Below are 20,347 nucleotides of genomic sequence, written 5' to 3' on the forward strand. Positions count from 1 at the left end.
TGAGCAATTGCTCTCGCCCTGGCACCTGTTCTTCCTCTCCACCAGCACCACCTTATCCAATGACTACCACCCCCCCATCCTCAGGGCCTCCGTCCTGAGGCCACATCAGCTTCCCCCTGCCTTCTTAGCTCATTGTCTTAGAAGACAACTATAAATGTGTCCCTTTCCTGGAGATCTTCAGGTGGCAAGTGGGGCACTCAGCCAGCTCTCTGCCCCTTGACTGCCAAGCTCCTCTCAATGCCCTCCGACTTCAGCAGACAGACACTCATGTCCTCCCTTAGGCTCCCCCTGACCCCCCCAAACATTGCCCATTCTCCAAGCTCACACCGGCTTCCCCAGGAAGGCTCTCCACTGCCCGTCAGCCCAACGGACACCCAGGTAGCCCCCAAACCCACCTCTCTTTTCACCTGTTCACTGAAGCCTTCATTAACACAGCCCCGTCCCAAACCTGTCGTTCTGCCTGCTGCCTGCCCTGCCGGCTACCCTCCTGGAACCCCTGTGCACTGCTATCACCCTTGCTTTGTTGTGCCAAGGGCAGGCGCTAGACAGATCTCCTTCCGCTCCTGCCTTTCACCTCTGTGCCCAGCTCTGGTAGAGGCCCAGGCACCCCAGAAGCCCGTGGCACATGTGACAACAGGCTCAGGCCTCCCAGGCTCCATGTCCTGCTTCTGCTCACCTTACCTTGGGGCTAGGTTCAGAAGAGATGGTCCTGCCCAGGGCCTCCTGCAGCCGCCTGCGCAGTAACCGCTCCTGCTCCCGATCCTTTCTGCGGGCGGCTGCCAGCCATAGCCGGGGGCCTTCCTCATCACTGGAGTCCCTGGGAAGCCTCCCATCAGGTGGCCCACAGAGATCCTGGGGGAGGGTGGCCACCCCCCGCCCCCACACACCGCAGCCAGCCTGTCTCACTGGACACTCACAGCTCCAGGTCCAGGTCTCCCTGGTGGGAGAGGGGAGCTGCACACACCGAGCAGGTGTTGTGCAGGAGACGGAAGCAGGTGGGGCAGAAGAGACCTGCAAAATGCCAGGAGAGAAGGAGGGGAATCTGAACTAGCCCACCCACCCACCAAGCTCCCCTGCCCCCAGCCCTGGGAGAAACTGTCCTTGTCCAGGGGCACGCAGGGGCGGCCGCAATGAATGGCTATTCATGAATGAATTCTGTTACCACCGGGGGAATTATGGCAAACTGGGTGAAGGTGAGCCCACGAGAACATGCACAGTGATGAAGGGACGGGCCCGGAAGTCCACAAAGGAAGGACCCTGGGTGACTGTCACATCCCATCAGGGAGAGGCCTGAGGCCCGGGAGTCTCACCTTGGCAGCCTGGAGTACTGCAGGACACAAAGTTCTCTATGTCCTCCTGGGCGTGGGGCTGCCCGCAGCCCAGGCAGTAGTCCTGGTGCTGCCAAAAGTGGCTGACAACCGGATTCAGGCAGGAGAACCTGAAGAGGGGACCCTGACACTGAGCTGGCCAGCCCCACCAGCTGACCCCACACCCCATGCCCCCTCCATTCCTCTGAGTGGGGCAGCAGCAGCCTCTGCTTCCAGCCCTCATCCCCCCTTCACTCCCCAACCCCTGGAATTCTCATCTGAGACTCTCCCTCTCAGGACATGGATCTCATGCAATTGGCACCCTCATCAACCAAACCTCTGGACACTTAGGGAGAACAGTGGGCTCACCGTGTGGCCAGCTCCTGGAGGACACTTGTGTGGCCCTGGTCAGCTGCCCGCCGCCTCACGGTTCGGTGCAGAGCAGCCAGCGGACTGCTCCGGCGGCTCAGAAGTAAATCGTAGAGGTAGGAGATCCTCTCCTGGTGGAGGGGAGATCGGGGCTGGGATCCCCCTTGATCCCATTTTATCTGCCTGGAATACTCTCTGCCTGCATCCCCACTCCCTACCTTTGCCTTCTGTTGAACTCCTATGGAACCCTCTAAGCTTGGCTCAAATGCCCCTTCCTTTGGGAAGCCTCTGGGCTCCCCTAGGCGGGATTACCTATTTTCTCCTCCAGGTGTTCATAGCACTTCATTCATTCCTTAACAAAAACACTTTTTAATTGTAATACCTTGTCAAAAGCCTATCTGGCCTGGCTTGAGGCTGTGAGCCCCAGCCTGTCTGGTTCACCCTGGCACCCTGGGGGCCAGTGCCGCTACAGGCCTATGCCAAGTGCTCAGTGAATGAGTCCACAAGTGCTGAGTTTCCATTCACACCTGCACATGCTGACACTGCCCCCACCCCACAAGCTTTCAACAAAACATTGGGGGCCAGATCCTCTCAGCAAACCCTGCGCCAAGGGATGCCATTTCCCCCGGCCCCATCAGGCACAAGACCAGCAGACTGGGTGGTTTGCTTAGAGTTCAGCCGGAGAGAGGACTGGTGCTGCTGAGACCCTCAGCTCCCCAAACCAAGACAGAGACAGACAGCCTCCAGCTTCACGGGTGGGCACGGGGGGCGCCGAGGTCAGCAGGGACACCTGCTCCTGGGATGGGTAGTAGGAGGCACAGATGACCCGCCGCAGCCTACTGACATAGCTGCCGAAGAGCGTGACGAAGAAGCAGAGGCCGTACATGATGCCTGCGGGTACAGCAGTGGCAGGGAGTCCCTCTTTGGTCTGCATCCCTCACGCCCCTCACACTGTCTATCCACCCTCCCGGCGGCGTGGTTCCTACCAATGACGACATAACCGGTGCTACTGGGCTCAGAGGGGCGCAGGAGGCAGTGCTGGGACAAGATACTGATATTGCTCTGTTGCAGGACGTCGAACGCCGACACCAGATCACGGTAAACATTCCCAGTATAGCCGGTGCCTTCCACGGTTATGGATACTAACACGGGGCCTGGTGTAAAGGCACGCGGTGAGGGACTATGACAGCAGCAGGAGAGCCATGTGGGCCAGATGGCACCGGTGGGCAGTGTGGCTCTTGTGGACAGCCCTGTACCTCCAGCCAGGGGGACCTGCAGTGCCGCAGGATCTAACCTCAGCCCTTGGCCCCCAGGACTGGCTCCAGGGGTCAGAATTGCCCTGGCTACCCCACTACAGACAGCCTTGGTGGTCAGTGAGTCCATCGCTGCTTCCACAATGGCCCAGAAGCATTGGTTTTAAAGCATTTGCTAAATACCAACTGTGTAGCAGGCACTAGACTCAGTGCTTTATTGATTGTTTGGGGCCTTTTCAAAACTTTTATATTGAACCTCGGGCACACGGACAGATGAGATTACTTATACCCTGTGGTTTACTGCATGCTCCCACCCACTGGACTCCCAGCACTCACCCACACGGCCTCACGTGCCCCTTGGAGCAACCCAAGGGGCTTGAGGCTAGTACTCCAACTCTGAAGGATTAAGGAACAGGCCCGAAGTTACCACCTCCAGAGGGCATGATAGGGATGGAGCCTCAGCCAGTCCGACTCCTGATTCTGTGTTTTTAACTTCTCTGTATGGTATGACCGTGAACCGGACACTGGGGTCCCCTGGCAGAGCCCAGAGTTCAAGGGGAAAAGTCAAGGACCGATGAGTGACAGTGACTTGGGACATCAGGCACTCTCCCAGGACCAGGCAGGACGCCAACCAAGGGGCTGCAAGGGGGAGGACCAAGGAAGGTTTAGGCACTCACTGCGGGCCACAATCTCCCCCTGCAACTGGTGCCGTGCCAAGTCCAGCACCCAGAAGACGGCATAATCCAGGAAGACCAGGAGCAGCACAAGGAGGAGGTGTCGGACAAGGTTGAAGATTGCCAAAACATAAAATATCTGCTCCCACCGGGACAGGAAGATGGAACCTGGAGGGGATGGGAGTCAGGAGGACGCTACTCCACCCCCCACCCACCAGACTCTAGGTCCTGGAGGGGTCTCCCTCCTCCCACTGAGCTGGGGCCTACTTATCCACCTGCTGTGGAAGCTGTGAGGACTTCTGGGCAAGGGTGGGCAGGAGCTCTGAGGCTGGAGGGACCATCCCTCCTGGGGCATCCTGCCCCCCTGTCCCCCAGGCTGCTTCTCCATGTGAACATGTCCACATATCCCTTGGTTGGCATCCACTCCCCATCTATGCTTCCCTCTGTCTGGACGTCCGGGGCTCCTGGAAGCATCATGTGCCCTTATTCATGTATGCGTGCATGCCATGTGGGGCTCTCCTTTCCCCTTGTGGAAAGAGGACCCCCCAAAGACAGCTCCCCCTGAGCTTGGGACCTCAGGTCAGGCCTGTGAGGTATCAGGGCCTCTGTCCTCAGGCCTCAGGGCGCTCACCCGGCTGGATGTAGTGCCTGGCCTCATGGGCACTGAGTGGCAGCACCGTGGGCAGTCCTGCCCTGGAGCGGACAGCCTCCATGTGCAGGAATCGGCTGGTAATGTAGACGTTGTCGTAACTGATCCAGTTCAGGTAACAGTACCGGTAGAGCAGAGCTCTGAAGGAGGACACGTGTGGCAACCTCAGCACCCAGACCAGACCAACCCACAGGGTACCCCCCTCCCCACCCTCCAGGCACATCCCCAAACTCCAGCCCTTCAGGAGGCCCGGGAAGGGGCTGGCCCCCCGCAGCCCGAGTCCCCCAGTCCCACACTGAAGGTAGAGAATCGTGAGCAGCAGAGGTGTGGTGTAGCCCATCAGAGCCAGGGCCTCTCGGACGTGGTACAGCTTCAGGGTGACAGCTTCCTTGAGGTCCAGAGCCACCTGGGACAAGCTCCGGGAGGCGTTGAGATCCACAGAGAAGTGGTGGGCAACTGTCACGTTGAACTCAAACTCCTGTCGCACTCGGTTAATTAACTTCATTACGGCTGGGGCCAGCAGGTGCAGGGGGGCCGAGAACCAGGATACTTAGGGGAGGAGGCCCTGGCACAGTTCGCCCACCAGCCAAGACCCCATGCCAGGACCTGCTGTGGACTGAGGAGGGGACGAGGTCCACACCGCCCAGTCTATAGTGCCCCATGCCTGACCCCAAGGCCCCTCACACTGGGGGGCTGGGAGTGGGGGGGCACAGGAGCCCCTCCACCCTCTCCTCTGTCCTCTAAAGTCCAACTTTTGCTGAGACACTGCCCCCTGGCTGAGCCTCACTTTCCTGGGCACCTTCCCTGCCCCCACCCCGCCTTCTCCCTGGGTCCCAGGAGCACTTGGGGAGATTGCCCGGAGCAGAGGAGCTTGGGGGGCCACTCACGGGTGCCCAGGGTCTTGCGTAAGAAGGGTTGGATGTACTTGGGGATGACACAGAACACCTGAACCACTGACACCCAGAGACTGAGTGTCAGGAGGGCCAAGAGACACAGCCCCTCCTGCCTCTGGAGACTGAGCGCTCAGAGGCTTCTCACTTTTCTCGCTCACCTCTGCACTGGCTTTGAACTCCCCCCCCTCCCCCCACCACCCCCACCACCCCCAGGCCCCGCCCTCTGAACCCCCCTCTTGTCTTCCCAGTACTGCCCAAGTCCTGGCTGTCTCACCACTGGCGAGTCCACAGAGCACTAGCTTGAAGGGCATGAACACATAGCACAGGTGATGGGCACGTGGTATAAGCATCATGCAGTTGTCCTTGGCATTTTCGAAGACATGTGCACACTTCACGTACGGGTTGCCTAGCTCTGAGTTGCACACATCACCGATATGCAGGAGCCAATACCACACGTTCCTCAGGGCCCTGGCTGGGGACAGTGGTGGGGCTGGTACCCAGGCCTGCAGTCCTGCAGTGTCCTCTTGGGCACTCAGGGACAGCAGGACAGCTCCCTGAGCCAGAGAGGCCTATGGGCAGAGGCCTGGCTGTGCTGTATCCAGTGGGGACTAGTCAGCACCCGGGTCAGGGACAAGGTGAAGAGACACCACACCCCCCAACAGACATGCTAACTGTGCTGACCTATATGCTTCACACCATCCATGATTGACCGAAAGAACTTGCGTACCCGGTCAGCCACCGCTTTGGTCTTCTGGGCAATGGCTTTAATTTTGCTCAGAGCACCTGAGAGGCAAAGGGCAGGACCTATATGGGGCTGGTTCTCACCACTGCTCCTGGGGTAGGAAGTGGAGAGGAGGCTGACACTTAGAAGCTGGGACACCTGGACACCTGTGTTTGGGAAGTGGACAAGCTGGCAGCAGAGCAGACCAGTGAGCAAGGATCAGGGTATCTAACTGGACTCTTTGAGGTTAGGGCCCAGCGCCAAGAGCAGAGAGGAATGGAGCCAGAGAGCTGCAGGATGCAAAAGCCAGGGGGACATGGGGGCTGGCTGGGGCTGGGAGTTCTTACTGACAAGAGGCTGCTTGGCCCGCTCCAGCACTTCAGCAGTCTGGTTCAAGGCCAGTTCGGCCCCACAGGCCACAGCCTCGCTGGCCTGTGTGAAGTTGCGCAGCATGTTGGCACAAGGTCCTTGCAGCACCAACCCAAAGGCAGCCACCAACAGCAGTGTCCGGCCGTGCTCTGGGGTGGACAGCTTATCAGAACCAGGACCCCAGCCCCGCACACACAGTAACATCTGCAAGTCTCTCACAGAAGCTTCCAGAATATTTCCCTCAAATCTCCTGTCCCCCAAGATCCCTCCTGCCCCAGGCCCTGCTCCTGCCCTAGACCCTGCCCCAGACCTTGTCCCTGCCCCAGACCGTGTCCCTTCCCCAGACCCTGCCCCTGCCTTATACCCTGCCCCTGCCCCAGACCCTGCCCCTACCTTAGACCCTGTCCCTGCTCCTGCCCCTGCCCTAGACCCTACCCCTGCTCCTGCCCCAGACCCTGCCCCTGGGACCAGGCTCACTGGAGAATGCCTGAGGCAGCAGCAGGAAGACAGTGACCCGGACCTGGCGGGAGAATCCCATGCCCAGGCTGAGGAAGGTGGCCAGAGTGAGGGTGCCCACCAGGCAGCCCCAGGGGCTATGTCCTTCTACCAGCAGCTCCAGGAGACCGTAGGCTGTGGCCAAGGACAAGCCCAGGCTAAATGCCCCCATGCTGCGGACTGCAGCCCGCGTCATGCTGGACTCCTCTGCCCCCAGGGGGTACACCACGTCCTTTGAGACTTTGGGCATGGCTACTGAGACCAAACGTCGACCTGTCTCCAGGAGATGCCCACCAGGTTCCAGGGTCCTGGAATTCCTCACCACATTCTAAAGTTCCGGAGGCTCAGACTGTTTCTGTCTTGGAGTGCCTGAGCCAGCTTCAGGACTGGGGGGGGGGGGCAGGAGACTCTAATCTCCTTCCCCAAGACTCAGGGCAGAAGACACAGACCTCACTCAGGCTGTGGGGGTGGCTGAGGGGACAGAAGCAGACCTCTGTGCCCAAGGACATCCTTGAGGACACTTGTGGGACAGCAGAGGGTCCCCAGAGCAGACTTATGGCCATCAGACTTCTTCAGGACAGAGCAACCGGGCAAAGAGGGAAGGTCCCCCACACCAGTGAGTGGGTCACAGAGATCCCTCTCTGTCCCAGGGCCCCAGCCCCTCTGGGCCTCTCACCCCGTCTCTCCTCTTGCACCTGCACGCTCCCCCTGCACCATGGGTCCCCAGCATCCAGCCCTCTGACCCAGTGCCCCCCTCCAGCCAAGCCCTTTCCTCTTCTCTCCATCCCACCTTCCTTGAGTCCTCAGGGTCCCCCATGCTCCTTCAGGATGCCCCCCATCCAGTTCCTCCCCCACCCTGTTCCTGCCATTCCCCCCCTCCCCGCAGGCCCCTGATCCTAACGAAGCACATCCCCACCAGAGGGATGGGCAGTTGGCCCTGCAGGGCTAACCTGTCTGACCCCTCAGCACTGCAGAAGCTCCTGAGCTGGGGGCTGCCTGTCATGGGCAACCGATTCCTGCAGCGCCAGCCGGGCGAGTTCCCTGTGTCTGCTTTTCTGCTGGGGGCAAGCACTGGAGGGCTCCTGGCTGTGGGTGAGTGGGGGGCAGAGGTTGGTGGGTGGGAGACCTGTCCTTCGACCTCTGGCTTGACCATGCACTCTCAGGTCTCTTCCAGCTCCTGGTGAACCCTATGAACATCTATGAGGACCAGAAGATGGTGACATTGTACAGCTTGGTGGGTGAGTGCTGGCGACAGACAGGGACTCTCCAGAGGCCTGTGGGGCCGCAAGAGTCTAGGTGCCCAGGAAGGAATCTGGCCTTGTCTCTTCTGTCCCAAGTGGCCCTCATGGCACAAGTCTCCTCTTGGGCTCTGAGGGGAGATCCAGGGAGAAGAGGCCCCCGGTCTACAGAAGGAAACCCAGTCTTTGTCCTCCAGGAGCCTTCCCAGAGAAGGACTCTGAGTTAGCCACGTGATGCCCTCAAACCCCAGGGCCCGAGTCTGCTGACCTCTCTGACCTTGTGTCCTGCTCCTCCCGGTTCCATCCATTCATTCTCTCATTTGCTCATTCATTCAGTGTGCACCAAGCTAAGGCTTCACCAGCCGATAGGGTCACAGGGAGAGGAGGCAGTGGAGAGACTTGGGCAGGAAAGGAACAAGGCCCCCTGGACACAAAGAGAGCAAGCTGAGGGCGTAGGGGAAAGGGGCTGGGGAGGCAGGGGCTGAGTAGTCAGGAAAGGGTTCTTGGAGGTGACACTGGGCCGAGGACCTGGTGTCAGCAGTTGTCAGGCTATGAGAACAGAAAACCCACCTGAAAGTGGTTTAACCACAGAGAAAGTTGATTATCTCATGTAACAACAAGTTTCAAGGTTGAGCAGTCTTTGGAATTTGGATAATTCAGCAACTCAGTTCACCCCCCAAGGACCCAGGGGCCAGCCTCTTTTCCCTGCCATCTTTGACCTGGTGACCATTTGTCTTCAGGTCATGCAGTGGCTGCAGCAAGTCCAGGCATCTTATCTTCATACCCAGTGTTGGAAGACTGGAACATTCCTTCCTTAGGTCTCTTTTAAGAAGGAGGAAAACTTTCCCAGACCCCCAGCTAGCTTCCCCATCCTGTCCATCCCGCGCCTGCCTATCCTGTCCATCCCGCGCCTGCCTAGTAGGGCCCTTGCTAGCTCACTCAATGAACCGACCTGTGTGGACACCCAACCACCCACAGCCTACCCCCACGGGCAGCCTTTCCCATGCACCCTTTGCTTACTGCTTGTTTTCATTGACAAGACCCAGTCCTGCTTCAATAATTATGACTATTTCTAGGGTTGGAAAGGTCCCATGCTGTGTGTATGCAAATCCCACCTCATGGCACTCGCCAGCATCTTCCCTCCTGGCACCACGATCCCCAGGCCCCTGGCTGCTGGCAGGAGGGTGGGGGGTCTCCACATGGCCCACCCTCCTTTCTCCTCTTCCTTATCCTTCTGGTTCTTCTGATGTCAGAAGGGATTAGAAGGACAGAAAGCCAAAGTCCTCAATCCTGGGAAAGCCCCACTGCCTCTGGGCAGCAGAGCTGTCCCGCCTCGGGGTCTCTTGTGGTCTCTCTTTAGAGGCTCTGTGTGGACCTTGAGGTCCAGTTTCCTGCGGAGAGTAGTTCTATTTGTTCATGTCTTGTAGCTCCTGCCACCCACAGACCTTATGTTTAGGTCGCTGTCTGCAAATGGGCTGCCCTCTTGGACAGAGAACCTCACAGAAGGCTTAAGGCCTGCTGACCTCCAAAACGTCCACTTGTCCCAGGGAAGATGTGCACGTCCTTGCCCTGCCAAAGTGGGAAAGCAGGCATGTGCAGCTGCCCACCCCCCTACCCCCATGGAGAGCAAGCAGGCTCTAGATCATGTTCCCCCCACCATCCCCAGAGGCCTGGCCAGCACTGCTGTGACCTCTCCTCCCACTGTGGGCTCTAGGTGTGCAGCTCAGCAGAGGCCACCTCCCCCTCTGCTCTAGTCTCGGCCGGGTGCCCATGAGGTCTCCCCCTGGGCCTGAAACTGGACACCCGTCCTCTCTTTAGACTCTCCTGCCATGTCTGCTTATTCCAACTGCTCGTCTCCTCTTCCAGAAAATCCCAGAGACTAGTTATGTCCTTCGGGTGAGCTCAGAGAGGGTACCTAGCCCCACGGGGCTCTCTGTAGAGTATAGGGCAACTATTGCCAACTCCATCCTTAGCCTGAGTCTTTGGCCAGAAGATGAGACAGTAGAACAAACCCCCTCTGATGTCTGGTTATACCATGATTGGGTTCGACAGATCCAGATTCACTCCTAGGTGTGGGGCAGGGACAGGATGTTGCCCTTGAACTAAACTCAAATTGTATTAGTAAGGAAGGAGGCAGACAAGCTGTCGGGTGGTACCAGACAGGGATCATAGCAAACCTGTATGACGAGGTACAGCTGGCCAGGTGAAGAGCCACGCTCCTGGCAGAGGGAGCTGCCGGAGAAGCACAATGAGCTTGGCACACTCCAGGCCCAGCAACAGGCCTGTGTGGGAGGACGGGGTAGGCAAAGGGCTGAGCAGCCTGGCAGCAGCTAGGCAGGCGTCCCAGCACAGGGGTCTGCATACCATGTTGAGGGAGCCTGGACTGGTCCCCAAGTGTGGTCCAACATCAGTGATAATTTGGAGCAGAGAAGGGACAGGGTCAGATTTCTGTGTCTACAAGGTCACTCTGGCTGCAAGTTAGTGAGAGAACAGAAGCAGAGGGCCAGGTAGCCCCCCTGAAAGGCGACGGGGACCGTGCGAGGGCCAGGGGCATGGACAGACCTTGCTTAGGCGATGAGGGTGCTGGCAAGCACTCCATCCCAGAGTGGGCAAGCCCAACTCTGCTGTCTCTTTGGCTTGGAATGCTGTCCTGCCTCCTCACTACTCATCTTCCAGACCTAGCTGACACGTCAGCTGCTTTGTCCAGCCTTCCTGGCCCCACCCTCCCCGCAGAACCGCCTGTGTCCTCTGCTCCCACAGCCCCGGAGAAGGAGAAACACTCGGAGTTGTAGTCATTTGTTTATTCGCCGTCTCTCTCCCTGCATTACGAGCTCCAAGGAGCTCTCTGTGTCTCCTTGCAGAGATCACAGGGAGACACACATGAAACTGCTAACACAGAGTGTTACAGAGAGGGACGTGATTAAGGGCTGACATTAGGGAGGGCGATTGCCAGCGGGGCAGGGGTCAGAGCATGGGGAAACGGGGGGGGGGGGGGGGGGGAACCGGGAACCACAAGGTGGCTCCGAGTACCAGTGACTGTCTACAGAACTCTCTCGCTCTCTCTGCTCCCTCAGCACCTCGCTGGCACAGAGGACGGCTTCCCCTTCCTTCGTACACACACACACACACACACACACACACACCCGCAGTCACTGACCAGGGCTCTTGGACCTCTGGTGTCTCTCTGAGCCCCTCCAGAGCCACCACACAGCTCAGCTCTGTAAACGGCTGTTCACTCAGTACACAGATGAGTGGAGCTGGGGTAAATGGGGTAAAGGCAGTGTGGTGATGGTTCTAGAAAGAAGTTAGGGTGTGGGTGCTCTGCTAAGCCTGGTGAGTCAGGCAGCATCCTTCCCTTGGCCTCAGCACCCGCTGGTTTCTCCCAACAGGCTTGGGGGTCGTGGGCTGGGGGACCTCCCCGCACATCCGCTGTGCCAGCCTCCTGCTTGTCCCTAAGATGCTGGGCAAAGAGGGCAGGCTCTTCGTGCTGGGATACGCCCTGGCTGCCATCTATGAGGGTGAGTCTGTGTCCCTGGGTAGCAGTCTGTGACCTGAGCAAGGATCCCAGGGGGCCATCTGGTGAGACCCAGGGAAGGAGGAAGAGTGGGAGTCTGATCCCAGCTGCTCCAATTCGCTGTGTGCCCCCAGACAGTGCCTCTGCATCTCTGGGTCCCCATGCCTCACCCAGGTAAACACAAACAGCAGATGAGGGCATGACCGCTTCTAGGCTCTGGGGTCCTACCATGGTACAATTCTAGAAGGCAGTCAATGTATGCAGAGCAGGCACAAAGGGGGCCTTCAGGAAGTGGCTGGCTCCAGAGGGAGACCCACCAGGACATCTTCCCCTAGGACCGGCGGCCAACCTGCGGAACAACCTCAACAAGGTGATCTCGTCGCTGGGCTGCACTGTACAGCTGCAGATCAACAACACACGCAAGGCCTGGCGCATCTCCGTGGGCCCGCTGCGGGCAGTGCTCAAGGACCTGCTGGTCAGGACCTTGCACGGGCAAGGCCTGGGCCCCACTCCCCAGGGGCCCGGAATGATTTGTGATCCTGGACTCAGTTTCCCAATGGGGCACCACTGGCATTTTTTGCAGGACAGTCCTTAAACATTGCAGGATGTGCCCTGGGCACTAACTGCCGGGAAGCCCCCACCCCCAGTCATGGGACACACAATCCCCACCCTTCGTTTCCAAACACCTGGGTAGGCAGTACTCTGGGCAGCTGGAAACCGGGGGCCTTGGCCTGAGGAGCCAGGAAGCTCTGAGGCCCCAGGGATCACAGAATTGAGCTGGGAGGACTGGAGGTTGGGGTGTGGGAGAATTGGAGAGTTGGGGAGTTGGGGGGACGGGCTGGTGTTGGGGAGACTGGGGACATGGAGATGGCATAGGGTCTGGGTGGTTAGTGTGAAGTCCAAGGGTCTGGGAATCCTCTGTCACTAGCAGGGATCTGAGACGGGGGCCTGCGAGAAGCTGGGAGCTGCGCAGGGGCAGAACCGGGGCCACTGGTGACAGGAAGCGGGGGTCCCTGAGGCCTGAAGAGTGGAGCACAGGGTGAGAGGCCTCTCAGGGGCCTGGGCTCCTCGGTTGCCCCGCTGACCACAGCTCCTTCCTTGCCCTCCAACCCCAGGCCAGCAAAGACTCACTGAAAGCCGAGACCCAGAACATCACCAAGTCCTTTGAGGACCTGGATGACCAGGTGAACAGTGAGACTGGCTACACACTGGAGAACTCCATGGGCTTGGAGGGTACAGCCCGAGGTGGAGAGATGTACCGAGCTGTGCCATCCAGGTACCACCTCTCCACACAGAAGATGTATGAGCTGAAGACCAAGCTGCGCTGCTCCTGTGAGGGTCGTGAGGGACGCAGGCTGGGGCCGGGGCTCCAGGTTGGGGCTGGGTCCTCACCTGCTCCTTGCCCCTTCCTACAGATGTGGTGGACCAGGCCATCCTCAGCTGCCGGCGCTGGTTTGACCAGAAACACAAACAGTGCATGCAGCGCGTCTGGGTTCCACTGCTCAACCACCTGCTCTGCCTGCCCATGAAGTTCAAATTTTTCTGCAGCATCGCCAGGGGTCGGTGGGGTGAGGGGAGGGTGGGGACACCAGGCCGGGGACTGCTGGGTGGGCATATGGGTAGGAAAGCCCTAAATGGGCAGGGCACAGATGTTGAGGGCACCAGCACCCCCAACCCTTCTGCTGGCTGGCTCTGCCCCCCAGCTTGTGCTCAGGCAGGCTCTGAGATCTGTCTGTTCATCTGAAGGATGGGCATAATAATAGTCCTTATCCCCTTAGGGGGTTCTGAGGATTTAAGGGAGCAATACATGTGAAGCAAGTAACATACAAAGGAATTCTCTTATAAATGTTGCCATCACTATTCATAGTTGGCATGGTTACAAATAGGTGAGAAAAGTGAGGGAAATTTGGGCTTTGTTCCCGGGACCCAAGATCCAAGCAGAGCAGAAAGGGGAAAGCCTCAGTGAGGAAGGAGGTCATGGGCAGACAGGCACATAGCGGGACAGAGGAAACGCAGGTGGGGACGTGGGCGGTGGGAAGCGGGCACAGGCCCCCAGACTCTGACCTGTACCCCCACCCCACAGCGATGGAGGTGTGGTGCCGCAGTCGCATCCCTGTGGAAGGCAACTTCGGGCAGACCTATGACTCTGTCAACCAGTCTATCCATGACCTGGGTGGGGAGTTTTCAGCCACTATTGATCTCAAGGTAGGAGGCAGGGGCTGGGATGAGCGAGGGAGTGGGTGGAGGGCACAGGGCATGGCCAGAGCAGATGAGGAGATGAAGGGGTAGGGGAGTGAACGAACGAGGCCGGAACGGGGCTGGTGCTGGGTGACAGGGAGGGGGCAGTGCCAGCCTGCGGTCTGCCCGGGCCTGACTCTGGGTTCCGGAGGTCAGCCAGGTGTGAGAAGGCGTCAGCCTGGGAGTGGGGCCGGGCGGAGGAGGGTGCCGCGCCCCAGGGTGTTAGGTCTCTGCACACGGGGGTCCTGCAGGTCCTGGGGAGAGCTAGGGCAACATGGGGTGGGGCAGCAGCTGGGCGCAGATGGCAAGGAGGGTCCTGCCTGCACCTGTGCCCTCCACCAGGAAGAAAAGCAGGCGTGGATGCTGGGCCTCAACACGAGCTGGGAACACGTGAGCGCGGAGCTGCAGGACTATGTCCTCCAGCAGGAGGCCCAGCTGGAGTGGACGCTGGGGCTGCTGCGAGTACTGTTGTCCTGCACTTTCCTGCTGGTTTTTCACGCGTGAGCCCTCCATTCCTGATGCCCCAGGGTCCCTGACAGAAGACCCCGCCCCCACTGAGGGGGCTTAGCAGCACAGAGACATGCTGCCCACTGCCAGTGCTCCCACCACCTTGAAAGGGAGACGGCCTCCCTTCATCTGCCTCTTTCGGCCTTCATCGCAGCACTGACTTCTTTTACTCTCAGCTCTGACTTTTGATTTTTCTCTTGCCCTTCATATTCCCCTTGGCTCTAACTTTGCCCATTTTTATCGTCCAACCCTGCTTTCATTTTCTGCCGCCTGCTGTGTTGGCAGCCACTTTCCCTCCATTTGGACCAAAGTCCTCAACCCCACCCAGCCGGTTGTCCAGCTGGGCTGCCCTGGGCCTCACTGGGTCTCCCTGCTGACCTCTGGACCCTGTTTCCTGTCTCCACCCCCAGAGTCCTGAGATGCGGGGCAAGGGGAGTGCGGGGAGGGTGGGGCTCCTGCTCAGAGCCCCGTCTGTGGGGCAGGTGTGTGCCGAGGGCCCAGGGCGAAGACAGAGATGAGGGCACTGTCTTCCTGCTCTCAAGACGTTGGTGGTCTAGGGGAGGCCAGAGAGGCACGCAGGAAACACAGATGGTTGGAGGGCTTGGCTACCACCTGGCTCTGGGAACAGGGGTGGGAGCTGAGGACATGCCCCTGCAACGGCCATCATTGGGGTTCAAAAGGCTGCAGGTGGGGAGACACGTCAAGGAGAGGAAGGAGTTCTTTTGGGGCAGAGATCACTGCTTCTGTGGGGTGTAGATGGCAGAGGCTGGGCTAAAGGACGGGACTGAAGCAGTTGTGGCCAGAAGAGTCTGGAAAGCCCTGCAGGCTGCAGGCTGGGAGGCCAAGGTGGGTCAGGGGTTAGAGAGCCTGGAGGGGAGCAGGGCATGGCAGGAAGCTGGCCTGAGATGGCGGCAGGAAGAGGAAAGGTGCTGCAGGTCTCAAATCCAGTTTAGCGAGGTGGGGAGAGAGGGAGGAGGCAGAGTCGGCTTCCAGGCTCTGAGCCTGGGCGAGGGCCCTGGCCGCGGCTGCGGCGAGGCCCGAGCTGGCCAGAGGGCGGGGCGGGCGAGCGGACGGCTGCCACACGGGGGCGCTCACGGGCTGCCTCGGCATTTACTGCGCTTTACAGGGTTTAGTACCACTGGCGCTGGAACTCATGTTTCACAGTTTACAGAGAGTATTTGAAGTAACTTTCAACTTTCACTGGGGAAACACATCCCCAGTAATTAACATCTTTTCCTTAGGAAACCGAAGCATCATGTGGGACTTTGGGACGTGCACCCGGAAGAGCCCCTTACCAGCACACAACAGAAAACACTGCTTTCTCAAGGGTTTACGGGAAAGGAGGGAAATGTAGGTGGGGGATGAGTTTTGTTTGAAGTGACCTCCAGATGTACTGCCGGCTGGGTCCAGAGGTGGATGTGGGAGTCCAGCGTAATGGCTGGTGGTTCTGTAGCCTTGAGGGGCTCCCTGCCTCTCTCTGCCTTTGCTCCTGCTGCTTCCTCTGCTTGAGATCCCGCCAGCTGGATCCACACCTGGGAAACCTCCCCTCTCGCCTGGGCACACGATCCTCCCTGCCTTTTCACCTGTGTCTCCTCGCTTGTATGGGTACCCACCAAGCACCTTGCACCGGACTGCAGGCTGCTGACAGAGTGTCTCTGCCATGCTGGGTGGTCTGGGGAATGACCGAGCATCCAGGAAGCCCGTGGTTGGGGGTGGGTGAAGAGAGCTTGGAGGACATGGAGATGTCTTCATGCACAGGTCCTTCTCCTATGTGGACAGCTACAACGGCGACATCCGCTTTGACAACATCTATATCAGCACCTACTTCTGTCAGATTGATGAACGCAGGAAGAAGTTGGTGAGTGGGCACAGCCCTGACCACAGGCACCTTGCTGTGTGCCCTGCTCCAGAAGGGCAGAGGGCCAAGGGGAGAGGGCCTTGGTGTCCCTCACAGGGTGGACATTTTATCCAGGGCAAACGGACTTTACTGCCACTCCGCAAAGCCGAGGAGAAGACCATCATCTTCCCCTATAATCCCACCATGCAGGCCTTGGAAACAAAAAATGTGGTGAGGATAGAGTGGGGGAGGCCCCTGGAGCCAACTGTAGGCTGGACATGCAGGGTGAAGGCAGAGGCATCAGGAGGCCTCTGTGCAGGGCAGGCGGTGCTGCCCAGCTCAGGGCCTGCTCTCCTCTGACAGGTGAGAGAGCTCGTGGAGACAGTGCCTGTTCTGCTCCTGCTGCTGCTTCTCTGCGGCCTGGACTGGGCTCTCTACTCAATCTTTGACACCATCCGCCACCACTCCTTCCTACAGTACTCCTTCCGCAGTGAGTGATGCCCATCCACATGTGGCCACTTCTTCTAGTTCTGGCACCTCCTTCTGGGGCCCAGCCCCTCACTGACCTGCTCAGGGTCAGGTCTCAACCCTGCAATCTGACAGCTGTCACTGGAGGGCTCTGTCTCCAGGCCTCCTTTATTTCCGCCACAGGGAGGGCTTAGCACTCAGTGGAGGGATGGGAGGGCTTGGGTAGCAGAGGATATCTATGTCTTGACCCCCCCTCCCCCACATCCAGTCCCCATCCTGCCTCATCCCCTAAACTGCAACCCTTTCCTGACCTCCCACACCTCAGGCAGCCATAGATTGGAGGTGAAAGTCGGGGGGGATTCCATGCTTGCCCGGCTTCTTCGGAAAACCATTGGAGCCCTGAACAGCTCCTCGGAGACAGTGGTGGAATCAAACAACATGCGTGAGTGATGCTGAAAGTCTGGGTCAGAGGAATTGAGGGCGGGGGCCAGGGTCTTTCCAAGGTGTGGCAAGGGGGGGGCAGTCAGCATGCTGGGGTTAGAGGCATCAGAGCAGGAAATGTCCGGTCAGACTTGAATTGCTGGAAGATGGCAGCCTTGAGTCAGAGCAGTGTAGGGGCAGAGGCCTTGGGGACAAAGGATCCCAGCCTTAGAGCAACACTGCCAAACAGAACTTTCTGCCATGATGGAAACCTCTCACATCTGTGCCATGTTGAGCAGAGCCTCAACAGCCGGGTAGCTATGGTGTGAAAGGTGCAACCTGGCAGGGGGAGGGCTAGGCAAGGTCACTAGAGGCCTAAACTGCACCCCATCCCAGCGGGGTACCCTGCCCTCAGCCTTGGCCGACCCCTGATGGGCCCACCTCTGCCCAGCCTGCCTGCCCCAGCCCATGGCTCTGGATGCCAGGGCTTATCTGAGGGCCGCACTCCCCATGGGCCTGCTGCTGTGCCTTTGCCTGCTCCAGGCCTTCGCCTACCGACTTCGGAGGGTCATCACAGCCTTCTACTTCCCCAAGGTACACCCTCCCACAAACTCCCCAGCAACCCCACCCTGAGGGGCAGCACTGTCACTGACCCCTTGTCCCCGGCCCCAGCGAGAGAAGAAGAGGATCCTGTTCCTCTACAATGACCTGCTGAGGAAAAGGGCGGCCTTTACGAAGTTAAGGAGGGCTGCCATCGTGAGGCGGGCACAACAGCAGAAGCCTCCAGTAAGTCCAGGCCTTCCTCCCGTGGCTCCTGTGGTTGTGAGGACTGTGGAAGAGGAGCCTCCCAGCAGGCTGGCCAACCCCAGGGGCCCAGCCCACAGAGCTCAGCGAGTTCCGAAGTGATGCATGCCAAGGGCCCTGGTCATCCAGCTTCTGGGGTCAGGGCTGCATCCACCTCCGGTCCCCCAGGGTTCAGCCCAGCCTGAGACGCTCAGTGGGCCCTCAGGAGGCAGTCAGGAAGGAGGAATCAGATTTGGTACAGTCTGGCTAAAAGTAAGCAAGGGACTCCCCCAGAAACAAGTGACCCAACACAAGCCAGAGGTTCTACTGAGAGGCTCAGTGTCTTTGGAGGAGGCAGGGAGGCATCAGGAAGGGCCAAGTGGAGTAAGGAACAAGCACAGAGCAGAAGAACCAGCTCCCAGTCCACACTTCCTCATTAAGCTGCATGACCTTGGTGGTCCTCCCCCGACCTCAGTTTTTCCCTCTGAAACACTGATGTGTAAGGCCTGTGCAGAGATGAGTAATAGCATGGCAGTGGGGTGCCAGTGAGGTGCCAGTGCCAGAGGGCCTGGGTTTGAATCCTGGCTCCTTTCTTTATTGCCATGACAACTGTGATCTGGAGTACTTACTTAAATGCTGGCCGTCAGTTTTTCCCTTCTGGAACACAGAGTGAACTACTGTTCCATCTGGTTGTTGGAAAAATGAAGGGAGTCTCACTCTCATGGAGCAGGCACCTAGCAAGCTCCATGCACACACTAGCTGTCACCATGTAACTCAGGGCAAGTGACTGCCTTTCCACACATGTTTTCTCATCTGAAAAAGAAACGATAAGGAGCCTGTTTTACAGGGCTATTGGGCTTTTTAAAAAATATATTTTTTACTTAAATTCAATTTGCCAATATATAGTATTACACCCAGTGCTCATCCCATCAAGTGTCCTTTTGCCTGTCACCCAGTTACCCCAACCCCTCACCCTCCTCCCTTTCTGCAACCCTTTGTTTGTTTCTCAGGGCTATTTTTTTTTAAATGGGCTCCATGTATTTAAAGATTTTATTTATTTATTCAAGAGAAACACACACAGAGAGAGAGAGAGAGAGGCAGAGACACAGGCAGAGGGAGAAGCAGGCTCCATGCAGGGAACCTGACATGGGAGTGGATCCCGGGTCTCTAGGAACAGGCCTTGGGCTAAAGGCAGCGCTAAACTGCTGAGCCACCCGGGCTGCTCATGGCAGCCATTCTTAATCAGCCCCAACAGAGCTGCAAAAGTGAGAGACCATCTTTGCTTGACTCCCTCCCCCACCCCACCCCACCCCACCCGGAGCCTAGATCTCCCATGACACACAGAAGCTAAATGAATATCCGATGAAAAAGTGAGCGTAGTGTGATTCCATGACCTAGTCACGAAGTAAACTGGATTTTGGTGGGAAGGTAGAAATGTGAAGGGCATTCCTCTGGAGCTAATGGAACAGAATGTGCAAAGACTCAGAGCCCAAAGGGACTCTCAAGGGCCAGGGTGAGTCTGAAAGGCTGGTACAGGAGATACAAAGTTCAAGGTGGGCTGAGTTAGAGCAGAAGCTGGAGAGGGACCAGAGTGTGGAAAACTCAAAGCCAAGGCCAGGGATTCTGCCTTTGACATGCAGTGGGGCCTCCGGTTTCTTGAGCAAAAACTGCCCTGATAAAGTGGCCTGCAGAGAATTCCTGGCAATTGTCTGGCAAGAGGGTGGAAGCATTCTGAATCAGACCTGGGATCTGCAATCAGGGGACCTGGGGCCAGTCGGGTTTGCTTGCTTACTGTCTGTGCGCTTTGGGAACTCACATAACCCTTGTGAGATTCTGCTTCTCACCTGTCAAATGAACCTAGCAGCGATAATCGATAATTGGAGCCCACCATGAGAACCAGATAAGGTGGACTATGGGAAAGTCCAGGTGGTGGTAGTTGCTGCTCCGGGCTGGGGGGTAGTGGGAGCTGCATTCCCTCCCTCTCCAAGGCCGAGCCGGGGGAGGGAGGGAGGCTCTCTAGACCCACTTCCCCAGCACCCCTGCAGTCCAGGGCGCTCAGCACGTGGGCCCTGGCAGGCGCAGCGAGCTCCAGCGCCCCTCGCACCCCTTCTTTCGCCCTCGCCCCGCAGCACCGCGGCCTGGCGGCCGTCCTGGACCGCCGCTGCCCGCTCCTGCGCCGCTGGCTGCGCCGGCGCTGCGTGGTGTGCCAGGCGCCGCAGACGCCTGAGGCCTACCTGTGCCCGACGCCGGACTGCGGGGCCGTGTACTGCCAGTCGTGCTGGGACGACATGCGTCGGCGGTGCCCGGCCTGCACCCCGCGCGAGGAGCTCTCGTCCTCCGCCTACAGCGACAGCAACGACGACGCCACCTACGCGGAGTGAAGGGGCGTCCTGTCCACCCGCTCCCCGCGCTGAATAAAGGCCCGTCTGCTCCAGACGCCCGCGCGTCCCAAGGGTCTGACCGGCAGTCCGCAGCCCCGGGTCGCCGACGTGACGCGGGAGGGCAGCCACGCCGCGGGGATGGGGTTCGGCCCGGCCGGGGGGAGGCGCGCCGCCCAAGACGGTAGGACCGGGCCTCGGCTCCCAACGCGCGCAGCAGCCGGAACGCCGCGG

At 58.8% G+C, this 20,347-nt stretch overlaps 2 protein-coding genes across 2 annotated transcripts; one reads left to right on the forward strand and one right to left on the reverse strand.

Moving 5' to 3' along the window:
- Nucleotides 1–603: 603 nt before the first annotated feature.
- On the reverse strand, nucleotides 604–7,038 carry DCST2 (DC-STAMP domain containing 2). The gene is made up of 14 exons (XM_072732495.1): nucleotides 6,713–7,038; nucleotides 6,214–6,384; nucleotides 5,827–5,928; nucleotides 5,420–5,617; nucleotides 5,140–5,205; nucleotides 4,549–4,762; nucleotides 4,235–4,392; nucleotides 3,607–3,771; nucleotides 2,663–2,830; nucleotides 2,467–2,567; nucleotides 1,677–1,807; nucleotides 1,311–1,438; nucleotides 918–1,011; nucleotides 604–817 (listed from the first exon to the last, which is right to left on the reverse strand). The coding sequence occupies exons 1-14, from the start codon at nucleotides 6,978–6,980 to the stop codon at nucleotides 673–675; spliced, it is 2,109 nt and encodes a 702-aa protein (XP_072588596.1). The 5' UTR covers nucleotides 6,981–7,038; the 3' UTR covers nucleotides 604–672.
- Nucleotides 7,039–7,210: 172 nt separating this feature from the next.
- Nucleotides 7,211–20,242, forward strand: DCST1 (DC-STAMP domain containing 1). The gene is made up of 15 exons (XM_072733716.1): nucleotides 7,211–7,346; nucleotides 7,697–7,822; nucleotides 7,894–7,968; nucleotides 11,358–11,486; nucleotides 11,818–11,957; nucleotides 12,598–12,814; nucleotides 12,898–13,041; nucleotides 13,566–13,687; nucleotides 14,063–14,220; nucleotides 15,986–16,295; nucleotides 16,428–16,554; nucleotides 16,858–16,974; nucleotides 17,404–17,546; nucleotides 17,625–17,738; nucleotides 19,865–20,242. The coding sequence occupies exons 1-15, from the start codon at nucleotides 7,286–7,288 to the stop codon at nucleotides 20,114–20,116; spliced, it is 2,235 nt and encodes a 744-aa protein (XP_072589817.1). The 5' UTR covers nucleotides 7,211–7,285; the 3' UTR covers nucleotides 20,117–20,242.
- The last annotated feature ends 105 nt before the right edge of the window (nucleotides 20,243–20,347 follow it).

The sequence above is a fragment of the Vulpes vulpes genome, chromosome 13 (assembly GCF_048418805.1).
Source record: "Vulpes vulpes isolate BD-2025 chromosome 13, VulVul3, whole genome shotgun sequence".
Lineage (NCBI taxonomy): Eukaryota > Metazoa > Chordata > Mammalia > Carnivora > Canidae > Vulpes > Vulpes vulpes.